At 50.6% G+C, this 26,070-nt stretch overlaps 1 protein-coding gene and 1 long non-coding RNA gene across 3 annotated transcripts; one reads left to right on the top strand and one right to left on the bottom strand.

Annotated features, from left to right (window-relative positions):
• Nucleotides 1-2,541: 2,541 nt before the first annotated feature.
• On the top strand, nt 2,542-20,058 carry WNT4 (Wnt family member 4). 2 transcript variants are annotated; one of them, XM_054647721.2, is made up of 5 exons: nt 2,542-2,909; nt 14,093-14,328; nt 16,372-16,503; nt 16,873-17,015; nt 17,233-20,058. In XM_054647721.2, the coding sequence occupies exons 1-5, from the start codon at nt 2,557-2,559 to the stop codon at nt 17,698-17,700; spliced, it is 1,332 nt and encodes a 443-aa protein (XP_054503696.2). In that variant the 5' UTR covers nt 2,542-2,556; the 3' UTR covers nt 17,701-20,058. The 2 variants fall into 2 exon arrangements, with proteins under 2 accessions (XP_054503696.2, XP_077046308.1); XM_077190193.1 differs by lacking the exon at nt 2,542-2,909 and adding an exon at nt 7,505-7,626.
• On the bottom strand, nt 17,867-25,485 carry LOC129129713 (uncharacterized). Its single transcript, XR_008535470.2, has 2 exons — nt 19,738-25,485; nt 17,867-18,043 (listed from the first exon to the last, which is right to left on the bottom strand). It is a non-coding gene; the product is annotated as an uncharacterized LOC129129713 (long non-coding RNA).
• Nucleotides 25,486-26,070: the final 585 nt, after the last annotated feature.

Here is a 26,070-nt window from a genome sequence, read left to right as displayed (position 1 = left end):
CCATCACTGAAATATTTACACATCAAAGGGAGTCTCCTTATCTAATGGGAGTTAGATGTTCATTAAAGCAACACACAGTCAGTAACAAAGAGTGTTGCCTTGCAGCCTGGGGTGGTCAGCAGGCACTGAGCTCCAACCCACACTGGCAGTGACAAGGGGCCTCTATCACCAGCTGCTGTCCTGAGAGGAGTACACAGGAGGGGCCCTGCTGGCCAAGAGGCCTATGCAGCAATGCACAGGCCAGGAGACCTGCTGTGTCCCTTAAACATTCCCTTGGAATTGGGCCTTCCTCTCTTCCAAATCAGCTGGGCTTTAGGTTTTTAAAGAACCTTAGCACCTTCTGAATCAGAGGCCAAAAGAACCCAGCTTCCAGAAAGCTGTAGGTAATGACCAAGCAGTGTTTCATGGGCATCTTTGAAAAGAACAAGGAACCCACACCCTTGAAGTGAGTGCCCATTTCCATATTCTGTCCTCCGTTCACACTCATCACCTCCTCCACCCCAGAGACTGTAAATAAACACCCCTCATGCCCTGGCGCACTGTCATCATCTCCACAGGCAGCTCACACTCCACTTCCTGTCAGAGTGACTTACTCCAGAGGTGTTTGCATCTGCCTCCCCTGTGGCATGGGGGTTCCACTCATCAGTCCATGGACACTCTATCCCCAGTGCATCCTGTGGATGTGACACTCTATCCCCAATGCACACTGTGACTGCTGCAATGGCCTGGCTTTCCTGTTCTCCTGCTGGTTAAGTCAGGACAGTCCCCTCTGTTCCACCTGCTACAATGGAAACAGGACCTGAAGCTGCTGCAGAACTAGGTGGAAATGATCTACAACTCCTCACCCAGGCCAAGAGAAGCCTCAAGAGGTCCTCCAGATCAATGTCAAGCACCCACTGCACCATCCTGCCACCACAGCTACCCCAAAAAGAGCAGCAGGGTGCCCTGAGCCTGCCCGCAGCACCACCAGCCCTGGCAACCAGAAGCATTTCTGCCAAGAGCGCTCCGTGGGCTGCAGATGTCCATGCCAGACAGGACCTCAGGATTCATGCCCACCCTTCTGGCTTCTGTCTGATGTTTCTCCTTGGAGGGGAATAACACATGAGAGGCCCAAAAGTATGACATTCCCATAGACCCACGTGGCTCTGGCCAGCCAGCCACAGCCCTCTAACCTCTCATTCCCCTTAGCCTCTCAATTAGTTCTTGCCTTCGTGACAAGTTCACTCAACACCCTGAGCAATTAGAAGCCAGAAGGCATCAGCTTTGTCTCAAATGATGAGCCAGATTAATCAGCTCCAGTTGCACTGAATTACCCAGACAGGGCTCACGGCAACAACCTCCAATTCACCAGCAAAGCAGCCAGAATCCCATTTTCACCCAGGATAATCAGCAAGGATGTGAAAGCCAGATGAATGACTAGGTGAGGGTGGGCTGCTGCCTGTCAGGAGCTGGAATATAAGTCAAAGCACTTTGAAATTAAATCCTCACTTTGACAGGGAACTAATGCAGAGATTTTAAAGTAGGTGTAATAAAGTTAGACAGGCATATGCAGCCTAGCGCAAGTTGCTGTGCTTTGAATAAGTGTGCCCCAGCTACAGGAAAACGGAGTTGAAAAGACAAAGGGAATCTTGAATAGCTCCAAACCAGCTTGGCAAGATTTTAGAGATGGTAGCAAGAGGTTTTAGTAATGGACCTAAGTAACAACATTGTCAAGAGGAGATTTGGTGCACACTTGTGGCTGCCTGGGATCTTGGATTTCACACCAAGCAGCCAGCTCATGTTGCTCCTGGCTTTAAATTAAGTCATTTATGCCTATATGGATAGACAGAGGCATAGTGGATGGAGCAGAGATAGGGATCCCCACCACATCTCTTGTCCTCGGGGTGGTTAAGACATGCTGTTAGGAGCTCTTGGGATTACCCAAGAGTTGACTTTTCCAGAGGTGAATTTAAGCCTTGATATTTGTTCAAGCATCACCCTCCATCTGCACATTCTAGAGCCTGCCACCAGCTACTGGCAGCTCTCCACGGGGCAGCCCTTATTGAGATGACAAGAGGGTTTGCAAACTTGTTCTTGTTCCATCTCCAAATGCTGTTCTCCTGATAGAACCCCCAGACAGAACCCCCCCAGACCCCTCTCCTTAGTTGCAAATTTTCAAATGCACTTTGGCATTTACAGTGAATTCTCAGAAACTGGAATTTTGGAAATCACTCCAAGTCAAAGGGGTGCTTGTTGAAGAAGGCAGCCTGGGCGATGCACTCCAGGCAGCGCCAGGATATCTCAGGGCTCTGCTACTTCATAGCGACCAGGAAATTACCCCAAAAACATCGAATGCGGAAACCCGCGCCCCTCCCCTCTGCGAGGTTCCCTCGTCTCTTCCCGCACCCAGAGAACCCACCCAGAGGTGCCGCTTGGTGGGTGCAGCAGCAAGGTGGGGGACGCTGGCAGATTTCCCGCTGCCCTCCACGTCGCCGGAGAAACTCCCCATGCCCTCCCTGCCGCCGAAACCCCTGGTGCCCTCTCCGGTGCCCTCCCCGCCGCCGGCCCGCCCCGGGGATGTCCCCGGCAGTGAGTCCCGCCCAGGGAGCGGCGGAGCCGGGGCGGCCCCCGGGGCTGCCTCCGCCCCCGGCCCGCCCCCGGCCCCGCCGCTCCATCCCGGGACGGGCCGACCGCGCTGACAGTCGGGCTCAGCGGCCGCCGCGGGAGCATCAGGCGGGCAGCGCCCGGCGCTCCTGCCCGCGCCCACCTGCGGCGGCGGCTGCCCTGGGCGCGGGGCGGCGGGGGCGCTGCCGCCGCCGGCTCCGCGTAGTCCCACCCCGCCTGCCCTCCAGGATGAGCCCTGAGTATTCTCTGCGCTCCTTGCTGCTCATCATCCTCGCCACCTTCTCGGCCAACGCCAGCAACTGGCTGTGAGTAGCCGCGGGGCACGAGGGGGAACACGGACACGCCGCAACTTGTTGGTAGCCCCGGGGGCGCGGAGCAGGTGCCGCGGGGTTGGGCAGCACCGGGCGCGACCCCCTGCAGCGATGCTGCTCGGTCCCCGGCGGGGCATAGGGCGCTCGTCGCCATCGCGTCCGTCCCCTGTCCCCGCTGACCCTTGCCGCGGTGGCGGTGGGGTTGCAGCCCTCATCCGCAGGCAGGTGGGCGGCAGGGGATGCCGACTCTCCCCAGCCGCTCAGTGGCGGAGTGTTATCGCGGTTGATGGGAATGGGGCTGGTTATCTAGCCCCGTCCCATTTTTTGTCCTTAAGTTATGAATCCGGATCACACCGGGATCACGGGTGGAGGTCAGGACGTCGGGTCGGAGTGGGGCCTGCGTGTTGGCGAGATGCCACGCGAGGGCCAGCGGGCCAGGGGAGGGTTTGCCAGAGCTGGGGCGGCCAAACGTGCTGGGCCCGGGGATCTGCAGCGAGCAGGGCTGCCCACGCCTCGGCCCCCCATTCCCGGTAAGAGGACGGGTGTCGGGGGGCTGTTGCACGCCGCAGAGGAGCCCGATGACATCGGGAACCCGCTGAACAAACACTGAAATAATGTGTAAGGTAAACAGGGGCGGAAATCGTTCTGGAAAATTCCTACGTGTTTGCCAAGGCGGTGGGACTACTTTCTGAAGAGGACACCCCCCCTTTTCCCCCTCCCGGGTCAGAGGGGATGGAGCATGACAACACTTTCCCACCTAACTTTGAACGAAGGCATCGGTTCTTCCTAATAAATCTGCTTTGGTGGGAGATGGTGCTTCCCCCGCTGCCCGTGTTGCCGGCTGACGGGAACTAATTAGTTCCCGTGCACGCACCCAGCAGACCCGCTCTCCGGCTTAGGAGCGTGGGCCGCCTCCATCTCACCTTCATGGATTTCTCTCGGCAGGGGCAAGTACACCACACAGGTTAAGGAGTTCCCAGGATTGTCAGCATGAAAGATCCTGAGTGTCGTGTATCCCAAACACAGGTGCTCAGATGGGCACACATCCCCTGTGCAAAGAGTCCTCTCTGCATCCGGATACAGCTCCTGCCTTTACATTTTGACTTGCTGGAGGCTGTGGGATGTTGGTGGTTTTTGGAGGATGCTCACCAATGCCTGGAGAAAGTGCCAGTGTCAGCGGCACTCTCCAAGTGTCCTGCCTGTGGGAAAAGGTGGCTGCCTAGGATGCGTTAGTGCTTAGTCCTTCTCCCCTCCTTCTTTGCCAGATGGAGCGATTTGCATGCCGCACGTCTCTAGCAACTGGTGGGTGGATCATAGCAGCTATCAAGGTGGTCTTTTAAGCTGTCATGCTTCTGGTGAAGGTATATTGGGAACTGTGGGAGTGTTTTTCCTGCAGGAAGAAAGTCCTGCTGAGGAAGCTCTGTGAGATGATGGCAGATCTCTGGAGAGGAGCAGCTTCGGCTGCCCTGGGACGGGCACGGCGGAAAGTGGGGATTTCATGAGTGAGGTCGGCAAGCTGCCCCGCACGGATGTGCAGAGGTGGGACTCCCCTCGGTCCCCGGCGCCGCACGCAGCTGGAATAGGATTTGGGAGGCGAGGCGGAGTGGTGATTCGCCGCACTAGTCAGGGAGGGCTGTGTGCAGCCGTCCGTGCTGGCAGAGCAAGGGTGGGCGCGGGGGGCTCGGCCGCAAAGAGCGGAGGGCTCATTCCTGCCAACAGGGGAGGAAAAGCAGATACATTTCAGTGCGTTTCAAAGGAAGGGGGTCAACTTTTTTTGATGTTGCAAATGTATCATGATAAAAGGATCGTCCCCCGCTCAGTGCTTTTTATTCTTTGCCTTTAGGATTAAGACAATTCCCATTGTTTATCTTCTCACATCAGAAACAAAGACTGCCGGAGGCAATAAACAGAGTTAGAAGGATCCCAGGAATTATCAGATATTCGAGGAATGAGTGTGCCTTGTATGTCTTCACGTGTGTGGGCTCAGCATGCTCAGCGTTATCCCAGTGCGCTGCCAGCTTGTGCCCAGCACACGGGATGGATCCAGCCTCACCAGGCACATAAATCTGCACAGAGGTGTGTGCACAGAATGGCAGTGTGCGGTGAAGTTTGCTTTTCCAGAAACCTGCTGGATTAGAGATTAAGCTCAGTTGTGAGCTTTTTTTTCTCTCCTCCTAAAGCTCTAAAGCTTCTTTCAACCTGTACAGACTCGCATTCCCCCAGTCCTTTGGAGATACTCTGCTTGCAAGGCTTGAGCTAAGGGTTTCTGTAAGCCTGACTTTGTGGGGAAAGCACTTGTTTTGGCCATGCAATGAGCTGCCCCATCCAGTATAAAAAAGAGATGATGTAGGGATCTCTCAAAGGGATCACTCTGCTACAGTGGCCATTGAGCTGGAAGGGATTTCCCAAATCTTTTCATTAAACAAACCAACCTACTTTCTCCCTGGTTAGGAAGCAAACCTCAGGTGGTTTTTATCAGTGTTTTGAGTCTGGGGAGTTGCTGCTTGCCTTGTTGCCTATCCAGAAAGTCTCTGTTCCCCAAATCTGAAGAGATACTCTGTTCCCACTTCTTGTGAAAGCCTCAGGCTTGCTCTTCCTTCTGCCTTTGGAGGCTCTGATTTGCCTCCCACCTCTTCAGGCAGAGGTTTGTAAATTAAATAAAGGGCTGTAGACAGAGCCTTTTACATCTTGTTGGCTGTGTGCGGGAAGGTCCCTCTGGCTTCTGCTTTATCTCTTAAGGAGTCCAAGGCTGTGCCTTTTACAGGGGAAGCAGATGAGTTACTTTTCAAAGCAACTTGCACTTCATAGACACTTGAACCCACATTGTGCAGTGATGTGGTTGAATTTGGAAGCAAGGCCTCTTCTGCTCCAAACTCATCCTGATGCTGAGGGTGTTTCATAGAGACTTCTAGCCAAACAAGCATCATTCCACAGTTGGCACAGGAGTGCCAGGCTTTGGTTTTAGTCCAGTTGTTTAGTTAGTTAGTTATTAATTTATTTACCTATTTGGGAGAGAAGGAAGTCCACATGAAAAAGTGAACTAGAAAATGTGCAAAGTGGGTTATGGATGTAAGCATCCACTAAATGCATGAGGCAGTGGGGCCCACAGCCTTGCTCTCTAGCTGTTCAGAGGGTTTGAATGATGAGAGAACAGAAACAGACAACATCAGATACAACAGGGTAGGGTCCTTTAGGGGTGAGACCCCTGGTTATCAAACTATCTGGGAATCATTACAGCCTCTCTCCATTTTCTTGTAGCTAAAACTGGCTCTGGAAGAGGCTCTCCATATGGACATGCTTGGTCTGAGATATGGTCATGCCGTTTTAGAGCAGGGTGTACCACCAGCAGCTCTGTCTACCCATTCTTTACAGGGATTTAAAATCTCCATCTGGGCTTGGAACTTGGCTTAAAGGGCCAGGAGCACAGATGGGCTTTTAAAACCTTAAAAAAAAAATATATGAGTGCTCTGGGAAAGCTTGAAGACATTGTGAAGGTCCAAACCAGCCTGGCTAAGCAGCTGCTTTCTAACCACTTTCAAGGGCTGGTGAGGAAGGGATAAAAGGAGTTTGGATTTCCCTGGCCTCCTTTCATTAGAACATCACAAAGTGCTTTCAGACAGGCGGCCCAATTCTCTGCCCATCTCTGCCAGCTTAGGAGTAGGGATGTTGCAAGAGCAGCCGGAATGCTCATTTTGTTTGGGTCATTATGCAATGCAGAAGATTTGAGAGGAAGCATGCCTGGGTCCTGCATTTGCATCCTTCTGGTTTTAAACCAGGCTCTATTTTTTTTCAGTTGAGTCTCCACAGTTTTGATAGTGGGGAGAGATCACTTCACCTGGAGCCTGGCATAGTTTAATTTTGTACAACATTCTTTGCATTGTCATTGCAATGCTCCGTCTTCCATGTGGTGAGGAACTGGTTCAGTATTTTCCCTTCAGATGCCATGCTGCCATGGCACAGATTTGGCAGGTGCTGCTAGCTCTAACACAGAGCTGTTCCTGCCAAGCTCCACTCCCTTCTCCATGCTCCATGGTTTTTGCTGTGAGGACAGTGTCAGGAAGGTTCCCTGGTCACATCTGAGCTGGTCCCAGCAGCCAGGGTGGTGGGTTGCACCATTTGGGTTTGATGAGGAATTTCCTTACTTTGAGGGGTGCTGTGGGTTGGACGAATGGCTCTCTACTTCTGAGATGCTCAGGGCTCCTTTGCATTGCTCTGGGAATCCTGTCAGATCCACAAGGTTGGTGCATGGACCTATGGAACCTGTTTCCAAGGCTGTGAGGTAGGAAATTGAAACTGCTGGATATATATTTTAATTTTTATTTATTTGTAAGTCTTGCCACATGACAGTACCAGCTAATTTTATCTCAGCGATGAAAATGGACTGGTTGTGGGTTGCACCCTGCAGGTTGCACCCAGTAGTCCTGGCACTGGACTTCCAAACAAGTTTGGCTTGTCTCTGAGCAATGGTCCTGTCTGGCAGACACCCTTCAGGGCTGTGTTTGCCAGGGTGTAGAAGGGCCCTGTGCTCTCTAGCTCCTCGGTGGTGATGGGAATTTCTGTCTTTTCCTAAGAAAGCCTCAAGTAAAATTACACCCCTGTCTTTCACAGCAGAACCTAACTCTAGGGAGGATGGACAGGAAGGAGATAAAACCACTCTACATGCCAGGCTGTGAAGAACTGGATAAGCTCCAAAAATGAGCAACAGCAAGAGGCAGGTTTCTTTTTTGCAATGGCTTGATGTGACTCCATGAATCAAAACTGGACTTTTGCACTGAAGCAAAAAAATGTTTATGTTACTTTGCTGAGAGCTACTGTCTGCTTGATTAATTCATCCTTGTAGATGTAGAGAAATGCATTACAGCTATTTTCTTAAAATTATTAAATTGCTGAACAATCCTGGAGGTTAACAGTTTCTAGAAGATTCTTCTGTATTTCCTTACAAGTGCAATGACACTGGCTCTTACAATAATTGGTGATTTTTTCTTAAAGCTTGAAAACTTGCAGTCATCCAAGGCTGCTTGAATGGTAGACTCTGCTCTGCATATTCAGTGCAGGTAACCTCTGCCTTGCCTACCCAGGGGTGTCTGTCCCTGACACCTCTGGGTGACCCCTGGCAGCATCCTCCAGGCTCTCTTGGAGCTGCCGCCATGGGCTGTTGCACTTCACAGCCAGGAAGCTGCCTCGCAGGATCTGGCTGGTTCAGCAGAACTGGAGCCAGTATTGTGCTTTCATGAAATTACGTGAGGAAAAGTAATTGAGTCTCTTGGCCAATGGAGAGCAGCCTGGGGTCTGTTGAAAGTTGGGTGAGATCAAACTAATACTGTAGAAGGCTTTTTTTGTCACGTATTTGCAAATTCTGATCAAAACCTTAAACTCATCAGATTTTCTGCAATGAGGTCTAGCCTGAAGCACTGCAGAAGGTGGCCTTCACTTGCCTCTCCTTGCAACAAGGCCTAGGTGTTGTACCTGAATCCAAGAGTAGCTTCTATTGTCTAGTAAAGGAAGTAAAGAAAATTTCCTACACATTTAAAGCAGATTTCCAAAACAGATGCTGTTCAGGCTCTTCCCAGCTTCCATCCTGCTCTCCCCCATTAAAAAGTGGAGATTTTGCCCCTACGTGCTCAGAAAGCCAAAAAGCAGCACTGGCTCAGGATGAGCAGCTGGCCATCTCACTGTCCCTAAAGACTTCTGAGGGGGGAGGTGAGCCACCACCAGTGGCTGGGACATGGGTGTTTCCTGGGCGCACATGGTGTTAGATGCAGGGTCCAAGGAATGGGGGACAGGAAGTGTAGACTCCCCCTTGAGCTGAGGGATGGAGGTATAGGCATAGCACTGCCTCCTCCTGGGTGATTCTCTCTGCAGCTGTTAATTGGAGGTGAAGAGTAGGTGTGAAAAGCAGGTTTCAGCCATGAGATGGTGCCCTAACTGTGACAGGAAGGACTGAGGCAGACCGCTGTATTTTTTCTGAGGAAGAGACCAGATAGGTTCTCAAGTGATGACTTGTAAATCATAGTTTACACTTAGAAAGGCAGGATGTGTAATCCCAGGAGGGGGATGCCTGGTCCCTAGGAGGGCCAAGTCTGCTACAGAGCCAGCAGCTGGACTAGGGCAACCTTGCAGGTCTCCTGCAAATCCTGATAGGAACATTCCCAAGCTGGCAGGCTTGAGGAACCATGGATGTGGTGGGCCCTACTAGCCTGGAGCTGTTGGAACACGGAGACTGGCACTAAGCCCAATGTGGGACACCTTGAGAAATCATGGGAGCTGTATGGCCTGCATAGAGGATCATCTGGCCTGCCAGATTGAGACATCTTTCCATGGCTTCACTCACCCTGCTTGCTAGGAGAAAGCAACAAGGCAAAGATAAAACACTTCTCTATATCTGCAGGATGGCTCCTTGTAAGGAGCCATAACACTGGTCAGTAACTCTCCCTGCATGGATATATCTATGGACACAGATGTATGCATGCAGGGATGCATGGGGTTTTTCCATGGATTTTTCACATTATAAACAAGCCTTTAGTTCTTCCCCAGAAGAAGCTTGCCTGCATGAGCTGTCTCAATCCTTAGGACAATCCCAAGTGCTGACTGTCCCTGCACCCTCAGGAGGCACAGATTATGTTCTTGCTGACCCCTCCACAAGCACAGAGGTGTTTGCTGCCTCTCAGACAGGAGCAGAGCTGAATCATCTTCATAGTTTAAGGTTTGGACAAGCTTTTTGTGGCCTTGGCCACTCAACCTTGTGTGAAGGTTGAGTATTCGCTGGGCAGGGTGAAGCTTCTGAGCCTGATTTCAGAACATCTATTGAGTGGTTTATCAGGGATGCCACTGGCCTGGGTCTGAAAGTTATCATCTTCAGGAAAATATTCCCAAAATGGGACAATACAAAGAGTTCACACTTGAAACTCATTTGTTTGGAAAAAAGAAACACTAGAGATCTCTGCTTTCTCCAAGGTATCTTTTCTGACCCACTTCAATTGAGTATTTGTCAATGACTGAAATTTCCACACCTTTCCATGGCAGGGAATCTTCTCCCCTCTCCTCCTGGCTCTATCTGCCAGATGCTATGGCTCTTTCAATGTCTCCTTGTCATTTCACTAATTATTCTTCCTCATGAAAGTATTATCATAATTTTTATTTAAGCAGGGCTTTCTGACATCCCCCACCTTTCCAAAGCTCCTTGGATTTGAGATTTACTTATTTGCCATCTTGCAGAGTGCATCAGCTGCAGCTGCTTAAATTATGGGCTTCAATCCTGATCTCAATACTTCAGATGGGAAAAAAGGAAGGGCTTTCAGTCAGTTTTCTCCTAAATCAATGACTCTTAAGAGGGAGTCTGTTGTGCAAGTGACTTGCCTGGATTTAAAGGCAGGAAAAAAGAAATATACAAGGCCATGATGAAGCAAGAAGACAGAACTTAAAAAAATGGTGTGGGCAGCAGCTCTCCTCTTGAAACATTCTTTGCCCAGTGAAAAGGAAGAAAATACGCCATTGTTTGTTTTCCACAAACAGGGCTGTTTTGAGGCTGTATCTGAGACTTAAATTATAATCTAGAGCTCTGCATAGCAATCAAGATGTGATGTCATGATGGAGGATCTGCATTGAGACTTTGTAGAGGGCAAGAGCTGTTTGTTGCCTTCCTCCTGCTGTGCCTGTCTATCTCTCTGTGCAGGTAGACAAAGGCTTTGGCTGCAGATTCTACCACTTCAGCCCAGGGAAACATAGTTTGGAGCAAAGTTCTTGTTAACGACCAGACAAAGCACTACAGTCAGGTTTCTATGGGGACCGTGGGATAATGCAGATGTGTTTGGTTCCTGACAGCCTTGGTGCTCCACAGCCCTGAGAAACATGAGATGGAAGCACTTCTGAGTGCTGACAAGGGCAGAGCATGTTTCCCAGTTCTTACCTAACTCTTCATCTGCCCCAGAGAGGGGAAGGGGATAAGATAATTCCTACCTGGTGCTCCTGAATGTGGTGTGATGAGATGCCATGTGAGAACCTCAAAGCTGAGGTCCTTCAGCAAAGGTCCTTCCTTAAATCCATGCCTCAGCCTCTGGATCCTGAATCAGGGATCAGGATGGGAGCCTCCTCCCCCATCAAAAACCTTGTCTTTTGGAAAGCAGCGATAGTTCTCCTGGATGAGTAACAAACTAGTAGCATGATAGGACCACAGCATTTTAGGCACAGTTGTCTCCATCTCCACAGAGGGGCTGGCAAACATAGGCCAAGGAGGGGTGATAGGACACAGGCCCTGTCAAGGAGGAGAGAGGCCAGAGCACTGTTCTGGATAGTTTCATCTTATTTGTCTGCATTGCAAAACAAATTACCAGACCTGTTCTTGAGAGCTGTACCTATCTTTGAACATCCTTGGCCTTTGTTTTATAATCCTAAATAGCATTAAATGTGAGTTGGGAAGGCACCTTATCAGGTGCATCTCCTTGGAAAAGCTTGAAAGGCTTTTGTCACACTTTACTTTATGCATGCTTTGAATTTATTACTGCACATTGCCCACAGAATCTCAAGCTGGGAAATATATTAGAAAAAGAGATGATGGATGCCCCATCCTGAGCAGAGCTGATAATAATGTGGATGCTACATCTGTGTCACAGAACTCTTCCACCAATGTGTCTGCACTGAAAGCAGGCACTGACTCATCTGTAGGACCAGTCTCACTGGCTTTGAAGGAGCTGCTTGCCTGACATGATAAATGCCAGGCAGAGGGGGAAGCCAAATCAGCACAAGGAGTTGGTACTGGAGATAGATTCTGATTTTCTTGGCTTCCAGGCTCAAAGCTGATCAATAACCCACATTGTCTTGAGCTGAATCTTACCACTTTGCTGTGTGTCATCTTCCCCATGCCCAAAGTGGAATGATGGCTGGACCTGGGAGGGGACAGCTGTTACAGGCACCCTGTATGTGCTCAGCATTCAACATCCTCCAAGCTCCCAGAGGTGGTTTGGTGCCTTCACGCCAGGTCAGCCAAGTGCAGCAAGATGTGAGAACAGCAGTTGTTGCACTCCATGTCTGGGACTGCACCACAGAGTTGGGGACACCCATTGCATGGTGTGGGGGCCAGCAGAAAGGTGACAGTCCTGACCACTTTTGGCCACAGTGGGTTTTTCAAGCCACCTGTTTACATCAGGTCCTGTCTTCTGCAAGCAGGGCTGTCCCCTTGGAGGAGCAGGAAGCCTTGGGCAAAGATGATTTGCTGGTATAAAGGCTCTAACAGCACTTGACTCTGAAACCCCAGCAGCCTGCCTCTTCCCGCTGTCGGAGAAGCATTGCCTCCATGATCACACACAGGGAAAACTGAATACGTTTGACATCTCACCATGCAGACTCCCCACGGACACCATGAACCAAGACAGCTTTCTCCCTGGCTCTAACGGCCCACCCCCCCCCCCCCCCCCCCCCCCAATTGTGAGCATAAAACCAAGCTGGTGAATAATTCTGCTGATGCACAGAAGAGAAAATCTTGCTTTCTCCTCCTGGGGCAGACTGGCAGGGTTAATGGGAGGAAGAGGCTGTGACAACTTGATTTTGTGGCTGAAGTCAGCAGATCTGGCTCCTGGGACACATGGGAACAGGCAGGGAGCAGGAGCCGCTTTTGCACAGTCACTTCTCGGAGACAAGCAGGGCTTCAAAAGAAAAATCTTTTGCAGGATGTTGCAACTTGGGAGGAGGAGTTAAAAAAACACACAAACAAACCCACAAGTTCTGTAGGGCTGGGAAATGCAGAGTCAAGGAATGAAGTTTCTAAATAGCTCAGTAGTTGCAGCTCTTGGTGCAGAGAAGTTAGCAGTGTGAGACAATGCTGGCAATTCCCAAGGACACTAAAGCTCAGTGTGATTAGTGGATGGATGCAAGTGTGAGTTATACCTGTCCCATGCAGGGGACCCTCCATGCCCACAACAGGTCAGGGCTCCACTATGGCAGCGTCATCTGAAGTGGCTACCAGCAGCCACAGGAAGGAGGGAGTCTCATATACACACCTGCCAACATAGTCACTAATAGTTGTAGAGGATATTGAATTATCACACAGCCTCATTGGAAAATCTGACTGGGACTATCTTAAGCTCCTTCTGTGTTCCAGAGGTTGGGGCAGGAGGATGGAACTGGGAAATGGGCAAGCATGGACACCATGCCCACAACACAACAAGGGGTGGGAGGTTGAGTTACTTAGGATGTGCAGCAGGGACCATCATACCCGCACACTGGACAAGGAAATGCTTAGAGGTATTGACGTGCTTGCTCTTCAAGGAGTTTGCTCTCTCATTTCCCTAATACTGACACCCAAGAGCAGCTCTGTGACTCTTACTGATGAGGATGGCACTATGGAAAGCAGAACACATGGTCCCCTCCACACAGGGCCAGTCTTTTCCAGATCAGCAAAGACCTCATGGCCCTATTCACAAGCGCACTATGGAAAGCAGAACACATGGTCCCCTCCACACAGGGCCAGTCTTTTCCAGATCAGCAAAGACCTCATGGCCCTATTCACAAGCTGGGCTGGTGGAGGAAGTGCCCAGCCTGTGCAATTTTGCCCTGGTAGGCTCCTGATTCTGCTTCCTTGCCTCAAATCCTGCTTGAATCTCAAGTGACAGGAAACCTGGCAGCTCCCAGAGGCCATCCCTGCCTGTTGGGGTCTGGGGCAGCTAAAAGCAGCCTCCAGGAGGGAAGTGGTTTGGGGGGCAATGTTTGCCAGTTATGAGCACACAGCCACGCTGTGGGAGCACTGTGGCAGATGGAGCTGGCAGCCAAGTGCCTGTCCTGCTTGTTTTGGCTGACTTTGGAGACCTCTGGCTTTTCCTAGTAGCACTTGGATATGCCAATACTCAGGAGACCTGACCAGGCACATTCAGACAGCACTGAAAATATCTTCCTTGCAGGCAACAGAGGCAAAGGGGAGCCAACAGCTGGACTCCCCAAGAGACAGGAACTAGGCTGCAGAGGGATGGTCGTTTTGCTTGGGCTTGTTCTCTGTCAGCCAGAAATGCATCCTGCAGAGTCACTGCTGTGGTACATTTAAAGGTGACCCAGATGGGCAGCAGGTCTCAGCTATGGAGGGGGTAAGAGGTTCAGTCTCCTTGCTTTCTGGAAGGCTGAACATGGGTCCCAGATGAATATGGGCTCCCCCAGCCCTTGCCTCCTAACCTGTTGTGCTGGTGTCCTGGCAGGTACCTGGCAAAGCTGTCTTCAGTAGGGAGCATCTCTGAGGAGGAGACCTGTGAGAAGCTGAAGGGCTTGATCCAGCGCCAGGTGCAGATGTGCAAGAGGAACCTGGAGGTGATGGACTCGGTGCGACGCGGAGCCCAGCTGGCCATTGAGGAGTGCCAGTACCAATTCCGCAACCGCCGCTGGAACTGCTCCACACTGGATACCCTGCCTGTCTTCGGCAAGGTGGTGACACAAGGTGAGCTGGAAGGACGTGTCTGGGGTGATGCTGCTGGGGGAATGGCTATAAAAGCAGCCTGGTGGGCTGCAGGTGGGATTTTTCCTGCTTGCCCCTGAACCGGTGGCTGTATAGCATCAGGAATGGCCCATCCAGTGTTGGATCTTGGGGTGGATGGGTCCCTGTGCACTTCAGTGGGGCTCTATTCAGTATGTTGGCTACAGCATATTCAGATTCCTGCTGCTCCTCAGCTCTCCTGAACCTTTTCCACACCAATTGACAAGGACATGCCAAGTTTGAACAAACATCCTAAAGTCACCCTGGTCTCATCTTCCCCACCAAACCTAGGAGCCATAAAGCCATGGGTGCATTTACTCAGTCTCTTTCTGGGCAGTGCTGAAGCACTGGCTGCTTCATGTTGCCAGGCTGGCAACATGGCCACTCTTGAGGAGAGTATCAATGGGGGCACCGTCAGGAGGATGGGTTGGTGCTGCCTGGCAAGGGAAGAACATATGGCAGCATCATCCCCCACCACCAGTCTTCAGGGCCAGATATGGCCAGGGCAGCCCCCAGCTGCACCCTGACTTCCCAGCAGCACAGGACTGTAATCCTGTGGAGTGAGGATACAGAGGGGAAAACCCCTCTGCAACCCCTTAAGATCACTGAAGCATCCCTTGCCTCCCCTCAGGTGCTATCTCTGCCTCCCCTCAAGCACTATCTCACCTCCCATCCCAGGACCCCTAAACCAAAGCATCCCCCCTGGCTCCTTTTTTGACTTTCCTTCCCTCAATGCAGGGGTGAAGATCTCTTCTTGTGAAGGTTCAGGGACTGGAAATACCAGAAATACCAGAAACTAAAAGTCGTCTCTTTTTAGGCAGCCACAGCACAAACCGACCAACATGATCCTACTATTAACCTCGATTAACTTGGAGGCAGTTCAGTCCCACACTGGCTGGGTCCTCCCCAGCCGCTGCCAACTGGGCCACCAAAGTCTGGGATGCGACCACCAAAGTAGCTGCCCTCTCTCTGACTGGCAAGCTGAGCGATGCCTGCTCACAAGCCATTGCCCCTCTCTACCAAACATGGGACCACCCCAAATACCAGCCCTCCTTGCTCAGAAATGGAGGGTTTGTGCCCTCAATCAGCCTCAGAGGATAGTGGGCATTGTGTGTTGCTAAAGCTGATCCCTGCCCCTGCTACTCTGCATGTTCATGCCCAGGAATGCGCCCAACTTCCCAAACAAGTTTTTCTCAACCATGTGGCACCACATAGGTAGACACAAAAACTGGGACTGCACTGCACCCTGGACACTAGTAGGGTTCTGTGAGGTGCTTTGGGAGCAGAACAGGGTTTTGCAGGGTAGTTTGGGAGGCATTGCAAGCTACACAACCCTGTGAAAGAGGATGGCAAGGATCTGCAGCTGCAGGGAATATTCCTGGATGTGGAAAGCAGACAGGGCAGCTCTGCCATGAAATCTTTCCTGCATCCAGAATAGATGGATGCAGGAAAGATTTCATGGCAGAGCTGCCCTGCAAGGCAAGACACTCTTCCATATAAGCTAGAGCTCTGCCCACATTAGTAGTGCAGCCTCTGTCTCTCCAATGGCCAGGTTTTATCATTAATCCATCATTCATGTTTTTAATGCTGTGGGGCAGTTTCCAGCTTCTTCATTATTGCAAGAATGGGCTCACTTCTGCAGAACATCTCCCAGCACCCAGGGGTCTCTGATGAGTCAGGTCCAGGCTTGGCACTAAGCAAACAGCATTCCCGGGGGTGGGGACAATGAGGGTCCTGCATGTGCTGCCTCTATCTTAGGAGGAAGTGACAGAGCAAAGGGTTTAGCCTGATAGCTCTGTACAGCATATTTTGCCAAGACCTGTCTTTCAGACCAGATTTTCAGGGGAGTTTATGTGCCATACCATAGTTTATAGGGGAGAGGAGAAGAGACACATGTGGCAGTCTACCAAGAGCCTTTGGCCACCGGGCTGCATTGCCTCCAGAATTCCTACTCACTGGTCCTCAGACTTTCTCCCACCTCTCCCAACATGGTTTGTGTCATTGCAGGGACACGAGAGGCAGCGTTCGTCTATGCCATCTCTTCAGCAGGGGTGGCCTTCGCCGTGACCCGAGCCTGCAGCAGTGGCGAGCTGGACAAGTGTGGATGTGACCGCACAGTGCAGGGGGGCAGCCCACAGGGTGAGTGTTTGAACAGGGAGCAGCCGCAGCTGTATGGAGACGCAAAGTAGCCAAAATACCTGCAATTCAAACCCACTCTCTGAAGCCATCCAGAAAAGAGGGAAAAGTTAAAAAAAAAACAAAATGCTGGTTAGTTCACATGACTGCCTCAGAAAGACACCTGAGTGCATCACCTATTGGACTGAAAACATCTTGTCCATGTGTTCCCCAGGGCCACACTCCCTAGCTTCCCCTGTTCCCATGTGGCGCAGACTAGTAGGCAGCAAGACTGAGAGAGGGCAGGCCAGCTGGATTTTAGGAAGAGTAGGGCTGGAGAGTTCAAGCACTACGGGGTGGCAGTACCTGTCTCATCTGTGCTCTCTGCCTCAGGCTTCCAGTGGTCGGGCTGCTCTGATAACATCGCCTACGGTGTGGCCTTCTCGCAGTCCTTCGTTGACATCCGTGAGAGGAGCAAAGGGGCCTCTTCCAACAGAGCATTAATGAACCTCCACAACAACGAGGCAGGGAGGAAGGTAATGGCAAGGAGAGAACCTAGGCAGCTGGCACCGCTCTGCAGCATCCCAGCCAGGCTCTGCAGCCATGGCTTGAGCCATTTGGGCTTCTTTTAATCCCATACCCACCCAGCAGTGTTTTCTGCACAGCCCTCCCAGGCCCTATCCATTGCGCCCTCCCTGCTATGTCCATCCCGCACTGATCATCTCATCTTGTTCCTTGGGTCTGTTCCTCCAGGCGATCCTGAACAACATGCGGGTGGAATGTAAGTGTCATGGTGTGTCAGGCTCATGTGAGTTCAAGACGTGCTGGAAAGCCATGCCCCCCTTCCGCAAAGTGGGCAACGTCCTGAAGGAGAAATTTGACGGTGCCACAGAGGTCGAACAGAGCGAGATTGGATCCACCAAAGTGCTGGTGCCCAAAAACTCCCAGTTCAAGCCACATACAGACGAGGACCTCGTCTACCTAGACTCCAGTCCTGACTTCTGTGACCACGACCTCAAGAATGGGGTCCTGGGCACCAGTGGGCGGCAGTGCAACAAGACCTCCAAGGCTATCGATGGCTGCGAGCTGATGTGTTGCGGCCGTGGCTTTCACACGGACGAAGTGGAGGTTGTGGAAAGGTGCAGCTGCAAATTCCACTGGTGCTGCTCCGTCAAGTGCAAACCCTGCCATAGGGTGGTGGAGATCCACACATGCCGGTGATGCACGGGGGAGGGCACCCACCTGTATCCTCTTTAACTGACCCTGCTCCTCCCTTGCCCCACAGCCAGGACTGAGGAAGTGACCCAGATGCTGCAGGGAGAGCACAGCTCTTTACAGAGACAGAACCACAGAGAAAAACAGATTTTAAAGAAAAAAATATTTAAAGTTTAAAAAAACTGATCATTGTTGGCTTTTTTATTTTGTTTTATCTGCTTTGCTGTATGTATTGCTGAAGCCAGAGCCCCTTGGTGTCCTGTGCCGGCAGATGTGCTTGCTGTCTGGCTATCTGGGGACCTGTGTGATGCCAGCTCCTGTCGGATGGGCTCCTGCTGCTTTTGGAGTGCTGCAGACAAGAAGTGTTTAAGGCAAGGGTAGTACAGCATTTGAAATCTTCTATTGTAGTTATTTTTGTTTGTTTAAAGGCATGTGCTGAGCATCCTGGAGTGCCACTGGCCTGGCTATGCCTCAGGAAGGGAAGGAGCACAGACAGCCTGTGCAGCCAGGTGCACAGCAAGGGTCAGGCAGGTGGTGACAGGCTGGCACTGTCCTCCAAGAGTTAAGTCCATGTGGAGCTCAGCCAGGGTGATCAGATCATGAGGGCAATGTGAGACACTCCTGCACCCCCTTGTTGTGGGATGCTCGAAGGCCTCCTGGGAATGGATGGATTTTGGTGCAGCTCCAGGGACTGCTCTGATTTACAGAAGCTCCTCAGTGGCTGCCTGGGGCTATTGGAGGACACGTTGGTCCCACCATGCTCCCTTCCCCCATCTCTTCTCCAGTACCTGGTTCCACTGGAGACAGTGAAGGGCAGTGATACCTGCAATCCACTGACATTTAATGGAGCTGAGAGCTGATGGGAGAAAAATCAAGTTGATTTCTTCTCCTCTGTCCCATAATTGCCCCCACCTCGCAGGCATCCCACAACAGGTCTCCTCTTTCTCCTCTATTTGCCTGTTCTCCTCACTGAGGAAGACACTGGGGGACAGTCCCTATCCTGATGAATGCTGGGAAAAGTAAAAGTATAAAGTGGAGCAATTGGGGGTGAAGGAATGCTGGTGCTCTGCCCCTATTGCTGTGTCACCCTTAGGAAGCCACAAGAGAAGGACTCAGCCAAAGGAATGCTGCCATGTGTGCCCTGAAATCACAGAGATTTAGTGCAACAGGACCCCAACAGTCCTGTCCTTCTCCCTAGGACACTGCCATGAAGATAAGGTGCTGTCCTGCCTGCTCTGGCTTCCGTCTGCCTAAGACTGGGTTAGTGCAGAGTCCTTGCTGGTGGGCTGTAGTATGAAATATTTGGAGAACTAATAAGCAGAGGGACACTATGAGGGAAGGTGGAAAGTGAACCAGTTCCTCTCTCCCTTACCCACTGGTATATGAGTCAAGAAGTAAAAGGGAAGCAGAGGAAAACCTCAAAATGACACCTCAAGCCAACAGGTGAGGCTCAGCATTGCCGAGCCCTCCTGTGTAGGAGGGAGCTCCCTGCATGGTCCAGGAAAGCCCAGAGCTGTGGCCTCCCAGCTGAAGGAGGGGATCTCTGCAAAACCTGCAGTCTTCCTGCTCTTCCCTGAGAGGGAAGAGGTTGGGGGAATGCACAGGCATATGTGAAATCCCATCTGTGCCATGGTAGCTATGGGCTGGGGGAGAGCCTGTGGTCACTGGAAGGTCTCCAGGCACCATCTGCTGACAACTGACTTGAAGCAGTGCAGGGTGAGGGAGGTTTGCATTAGGGCAAACCCCAGCACAGCCCAGCTGCCTCTCTCCTGCCTGCTCAGCACCAGTTCCAATAAACCTCCAGCAAAATGTGACAGATGGTGGGGAGGGATACCCTAGGTGGGTCCTGAGGTGGAGCACTGTGGGTTGATCCATTTCAGTGCAAACCAGAGATCTCCTCACCAGAGCAAGATTTGCCTCTCTCAGTTGGCTCAGTTGGCCAAGGGTATAGCATTAAATCCCTTGTGGGGGGGGGGGGAATCTAAGATTTGCCTCCCATTACTCCATCTCATCAGCCCCCCAAGGCTGCAAATCCTCAAATACCTTAGAGACAGTTCTTCCCTTTCCAGTTCATGCAGAGGAGGTCACAGATCTCAGGCCATTGGCCAAGTCTTCTGCTCCTTGTCCATCTAGGATGAGGGCCAAAGCTGAACAAGACAATTCAAAACAGCATGGAGATAATCTCTGCACATGGGATTTTTTCAGACTGCAATGAAAGCTAAGCCCTGCAAATGCCACCCAGGGTTAGTTTAGCTCTGCAGCGCTCTGGTGCTTCTCATAACTAAGTTTCAACACCACAGGGGGGTTCAGAAATGTGTTTTCGTATTTACTTTGTCTATTAAATATTAAGTTTGTGCTGAACAAGCCATGGGGTTTTCCTGTCTTGAAATCAGCTCCACTGGGCTGTGTAAAACCATAATGTGCTGCAGACACCTCATGGTCGCTGGTCTCCTCCCAAGAGTCCTTAGCTGGGAAGAGAGGTGCCCACATGGGGCCTCCTGACAATGCAAAAAGAACACTAAAGCTCTTTTTGTCCCTCCTCCAGTCTCTTCTCAGGAGGTGCTGGTGTTTGGACCACAGACAGCATCCCTGCTTTTCTATCAGTGGAAGTATAGCCTGCTTCTGCCTTAACCACTTGACACACCACTGGCTTAAGAGGCAATTTATTTTAGATCTCAGTAAGTCTGTGACTTTCTCCTGTAGAAAGGGCATCAATATCCATCTGCTTAGAACAGTGCTCCCCTGTCCTGCCCACAGCCAAGGAGCCACAGCTACCTTGTGTGCTGCTGGAAGCATCCTGCCAGTGGGCTTGAGGTGCACTTGAGCTGGGAGGGGGCAAGAACTGCCCATAGATGCCAAGTCAGGGACCTGCTGCCTTTTGCCTACATCGCTGTGATGCAGTTTGCTGGATTTGGAGTGGATGCAGTGCCTGATACCCAGGTATGCTCCAAGCAGCCCACAAAGTGCATTTTGCTTGTCCCTTGTCCTTCCTCCAAGCCAGAAGCATTGGCTGCATCCTTTTCACACTGTTCCCTACAGTCTGGAGCTTCTTGCTTCAGCAGGTGCTGCTGCTTGGTCCAGCTGTATACCCTGCCTCGTCTCCTTTCTTTAGCTGTAGCTCTCCATTTGTGTGCTCTCAAAGCTCACCTTTTGATAGGCTCGTGGTAAAACCAATGTCTTCTCTCCCTTTGACCTCTGTGGTGGCAGGGCTTGAGGGATATGTTGTTAAGTTTAACTTGTTGCAGAAAGGCCTCCCATGGTAGGATGGGAGAAAATGATGCCTGAGCCTCTGAAAAACCCTTACTTCCAACAGCTTCTCTCTTCCCCTGGTGGATCCCACTTCTCCAGCACTTCTTTTCCCCACTCCAGCTTCAGCCTCAGGTAAGGAATTGTCTCCAGTGAAAAAAAAAGATGCCTCACTCTTCTCCTGAAACAAGGTGTATGGAGACACTAACTTCTCTGTGACCATAGAGCAAGATATATGTGTTCTCCTCTTCCAAGGCCCTCCACCTACTCTGTCTGTCCCCTGAATCCCACATGTATCAGACCACATCACACTATGCCTCTCCCCACCACAGCATCCTGCTACATGCTCAGCCCCATTCCAGCCTCACAGGCCCAGCACCAGGTCCTCATCCTCAGTCCCCCAACACCTTCTCCTTAGTAAGCTCATCCCTCCTCTGAGAACTCACAGGCTGACATCTCCACCCAGCCTCTCCCCCTCATAAACCTTTCTGGATGTCCCACTGCCAACTCGAGATCATCATAGCAAAAATAGGACATCACCTCCAAGTCCTCTCCACCCTGCTCCAAAGGGTAAATTCATTATTTTTTTCCCGTTCCCCAAACTCACAACTTTACCACCATGATCTGTTTCTTCTGTTTTCATTGCCTTTTCTACTGGAAAATCCACCTAGGTGTGAGGTACCTTCAGCCTCAGCTATTTGAAACTCTGGGCTTTGCATTTCCCAACTCTCCATCCTAGATCCAGTCCAAGCCCAGCACAGCCAAGCACATGTGCAGAGCTGGTATTTTTCTCCAGCTGTTTTGACCACATCACGCTTATGCCCTTTACTAGGCAAGGACACTTCCATCACTCCCAACTATCTCATTCTCCATCCCTGGGTATGTTCAGCCTCACCCACTGCTCCTTGAAAAGCAATTAAATCATGTGAGTGACATTAATGATGCTGACAGAGCATAAGTTAGCACTCACATCCTTTCCCTCCCTCACACCCATCAGTGAACATTACAGCAAATCCCTTTGCATATTCCTTCAGCAATGAGCACAGTAATTCTCCTGCATCTCCTTCTCTCCCTTTATCCAGATGACTTTACCAGCTGGCTGTAGGGAAGCAAGGTGATGGAGACAGTAGGAAAGAAGTGTCTAGGACTACCAAAGAGATACTTCAAGGACAGAATGGTGTCTTACTGCATGGGCAGGTAAAGAAGAGGATCAGTCCTCCTTAGAGTTGCCACACCACACACATCATGCCACTCGTAATTGGGCATGATGGGCCTCACATCAGTCTGGCACAGGAGAACTCACACTGGGGTGACCATCACTTCCACCTGTACTTGCTGAAGATGTCAGTGGTGCCTTGGCCATGCAGTGTGTCCTTCAGCAGCACTAGGCTGCAGCACAAGGCCATGCTGAAGGACAGACACCCAGCAGAAGCAGAGCCTTTGACAGCAGCATGATACCGTGACAACAGGAGGGCGCCCAGCCAGCGCTCCTCAGAGAGGCCTCCCAACCCTGACTGCCAAAATCCTGGTTTAAGCACAGGAAAATAAATTGTGCAACCTACCTTGGACTGAATTGTAACATTCAATGTGGGTGGAGGGGAGAAAGGGGCAGGAGCTGGGCTGAGAATTAGGCCCTGCCTCACAGCGTTTAGGCTGGACCACACTAACACCTGGAGCTCGAGCAGCACCTGCGTTGGGCTCTGCCCTTCTCATCCCTCACAGGTATGCCCAGGGTGTTTCTGCAGCCACCAAGCCACCTTACCAGGGATCCAGAGATGCAGCCACATGCAAGTCCCATCCTTGTGCCTGTGTTAAGTCCTCAGGAGCTATGATCTTTCCTAGGCTGGCTTCCAGACCTGGCGACACATTCCTTCTCCAACTCCAGATCTGACCATCAGTATTTTCTCAAGTTGCATGTGCAAGGAGTGTTACCTGGGTGAGCTCCATACCATTGTGGATCCCCAGACTGCTCTGGCAGTGCCTCAATGCTAGATGTTTGGTCCAAAGGAGCTAAATGATCCACCAGGATCCTCTCCTTCCAGCTCTTCATCACCACAAATGAAATCACAAATTGCAAGCCTTAATTAGAGTAATTTGCTCAGCAGTGCAAAAAAATAACCCACCCCAAACCCCTCAGTGGCTGTTGAGCCTATTTGTCCCTCTTGGTTCTGGTCTAGGACAGTTGTTGCATTATCACACCTTTGCTCCCATAATTTACATGGGCAGATAGTGATGAGACCATGGGAAATTATTTTAAGCTAAAAGAGGTGAGATTAAATTGGGTGTTAGGAAGAAATTCTTTACGCAGAGGGTTGTGAGGCTATCACAGCAAGGCTTAATAAGAAGAGGTGGGAAAATGCAATAGCCTGTATCTTCAGGTGTCTTGGCTTCCTAAGCTGAGGGTAGCCAAACGCAGCCCATGACAAAGTTTCACCACCACCTCAAGCCCTTTCCAAAGGAAGACTATCAAGCAGGGTGGCAAAGCAGCCAACCAGCAGGTAGGTAATCTGTCTTCATTGGTGACTATACTATAGTATAGGAACTGAAACTATGATGGCTGGTCACCTCTCACCTATCTTATCATCCCTAGGTGCCCATAAGTGATCTCATAGAACTACATAAACCACTGCCAGAACAATGTACCTGCTGTTTGCTCACCAAGTCAGAGCACAATGGACTGTGACTTCTTCCCTACAGCATAATCTGAGAAGCCATCAACTTCTCCAGCTCCCATCCTTTGGTCTGCAAGATCATTTCAACTACCTTCATGTACATCATTGTTTTGCTGGTTAAGATACAAGAGATGCATGACCCCACAACATGCCAAGGAACTGTCAGAAAAATTGCTGTGGCCAGGAAAGGATGTAGGAACCAGAACTGCTGCTGCATCTTCCCTCTTATCTACAGCTTCCACCAAAGACACCCAGGAGAGCAGCACCTGACATCATCAAATTTATAGCCTCAAAGTCTCCACTTTTCTGAAGGACAGGAAGATGGTGTATAGAAGTTTATCAGCAAATAGCTCGTGAACCCAAGAATTAGAACTTTCAAAAGGGAGTTTTCAGGCTGCTTCTGAAAAAAGACAGTCCAGGCATCCTGTTGTACTTCAGAATCTCTTGTTAAGCTACTGTCCAGGAAGGAAGTTGTTGCAGAAAATGTAATGTAGCAGGGTTATAGGGGCCTTGGCTGTAAAACAAGATGTACAAGAATGACCACAGAAATATAGAATATGTTCAGAACAGAGCAGGGGGTCTAGGCACTGTAGTTACTATGTAGCCTAATTTGATGTGTGAAAAAACATGGAACTCTGGAGGAAAAATAAAAAGGATCAGTATTCATGTGGCATCTCAGAATTACCAGGGGTAACAGACCTTGCACAGACAACTTCTATGAGACCAATACAAAGTGATGGTCTGCCTGCAGCCACTTTCAAGGACACCATGAAGATCACAGAATCACTGTGGTTTGGGCAGGAAGAGACCTTAAAGTTCATCCAGTTCCACCACCTGCCATGGCAGGGACACCTTCCACTAGACCAAGTTGCTCCAAGCCCTATCCAACCTAGCCTTGAACATTTCCAGGGATGGGGCAGCCACAGCTTCTCTGGACAACCTTGCAGAACGATTACACTCTCAAGGGGTCTGGGACCACAAGGGAAGAGTGGGACAGACCAGACCTCCAGGATGCTGTGAAGAACGGTGAACTTTGAGATGACCATGGGAAAAGGCAGAACAACCAAAGTAAAGAAGCAGCAGTGGAAGCCCTGCAGATAGCTCATCTGAGACCTGGCCTGGGGTGAGTACTCTGCTACCTGACCAGCTGAAAAATATGCCACCATTTAATTTCCATCAAGAAACCTAGCATATCTGGGAGGGCCTCAGAACTGAGTTAGATGCAAATTAAATCAGTCCTTTGTGACATTTTTTCTCAATAAAGTCACTTCATCATCTCAATTTTCCATGTGACATAAGTAGGAAATATCAGGCTGATGAGAAATGTCACTGGGGTTATGGTGACCTTGGAACCCCTGCTCTGGGGAGCCTGCAGGTTCAGGAAGTCAAGGCATCAATTACTCATTCTCCTTAGATTTTTAGTTTTACCTTCTCTTGGTTAGAGAAGGCTGGTGTCTGTCACTGTACCTGTAAACGTCACAAAGTTGGAACACAGTCCTGGTCTCCTTAGTGAGTGCCAAAGTGCAAAATCATAAGTGCCATGATAAGAAAAGGCACTTATGGAATAGAAAAGCATCTTCCAACATCACGGCTGTGAGCTGCCATCCAAGGGCTTTGTCAGATGAAGATGCTGGAGGCAACAACATACCATTTAGGGGAGCAGAGGTGAGGATGAAGATGTAGCTGAAGAGGGAGAGATTTCAGAGCTATCCAGGCAGAAGGCTCCAGGCAGAGGCAATGGGGGAGGTGTTGCAACTTCCCCAAGCAGTCTCTGATTTTCTCAGCCACCATAAGCTGGAAATGTCCCAAAACCAAGCAAACAGCCCAGGAAAAGTTGATCTCTGGGCTAGTGCAGATGGTGCCTGAAAAGCAGGTGAAGACAAGGTTGTAGAAGGCAATTGAGAGTGAGGGCAGTGGGATACACTTATTTTAAATCCTCCTGCATGGCTCTGCCACAGTTTAAGAGCAGCCCTTTAGAAGTGCCCAATCTCTCCTAGCAGAGCACTTTCCCAGCTGCATCCCATGCATCTTCCCATGGTGCCAGCACTCTTTTGCCCACATGCTTCCCCATGAAGAAAACCTCCTTGTACTATGGAGGTAAGAGCAGAAGCACCTGGTTGGGCAGATGGAAAGCAGTTGTTTCAGCAATGCTGAAGAAGTGATCAGCCACTGGAGATTTGGGGGGAACCCAATTCTGCCACGGGGCTGATCACCCACAGCACACCGAGGAGGAAGCAAAGGATGCAGCACTCAGTCAGGAACGGCACTGAGTGTTCCACAGGTCATCTGAGAACAAGGGATGTTCAGGGATGTTCTGAGCACAGTAACAGACTCTGCACATGTTTTTCAAGCCAAACCCAGCTCAGGAGGGTCTGTTCTGCATCCTGATACAGCAGAGACCCTGAGCTTAACTCTTAAAGTATAATAAAAAGCCCTTCTACCAAACAAATTCACAATG

The sequence above is a fragment of the Agelaius phoeniceus genome, chromosome 24 (genome assembly GCF_051311805.1).
Source record: "Agelaius phoeniceus isolate bAgePho1 chromosome 24, bAgePho1.hap1, whole genome shotgun sequence".
NCBI classification, from domain to species: Eukaryota; Metazoa; Chordata; class Aves; order Passeriformes; family Icteridae; genus Agelaius; species Agelaius phoeniceus.
The sequence above is the reverse complement of the archived record's forward strand: the minus strand, read 5'-3'. Positions and strand labels throughout refer to the sequence as shown.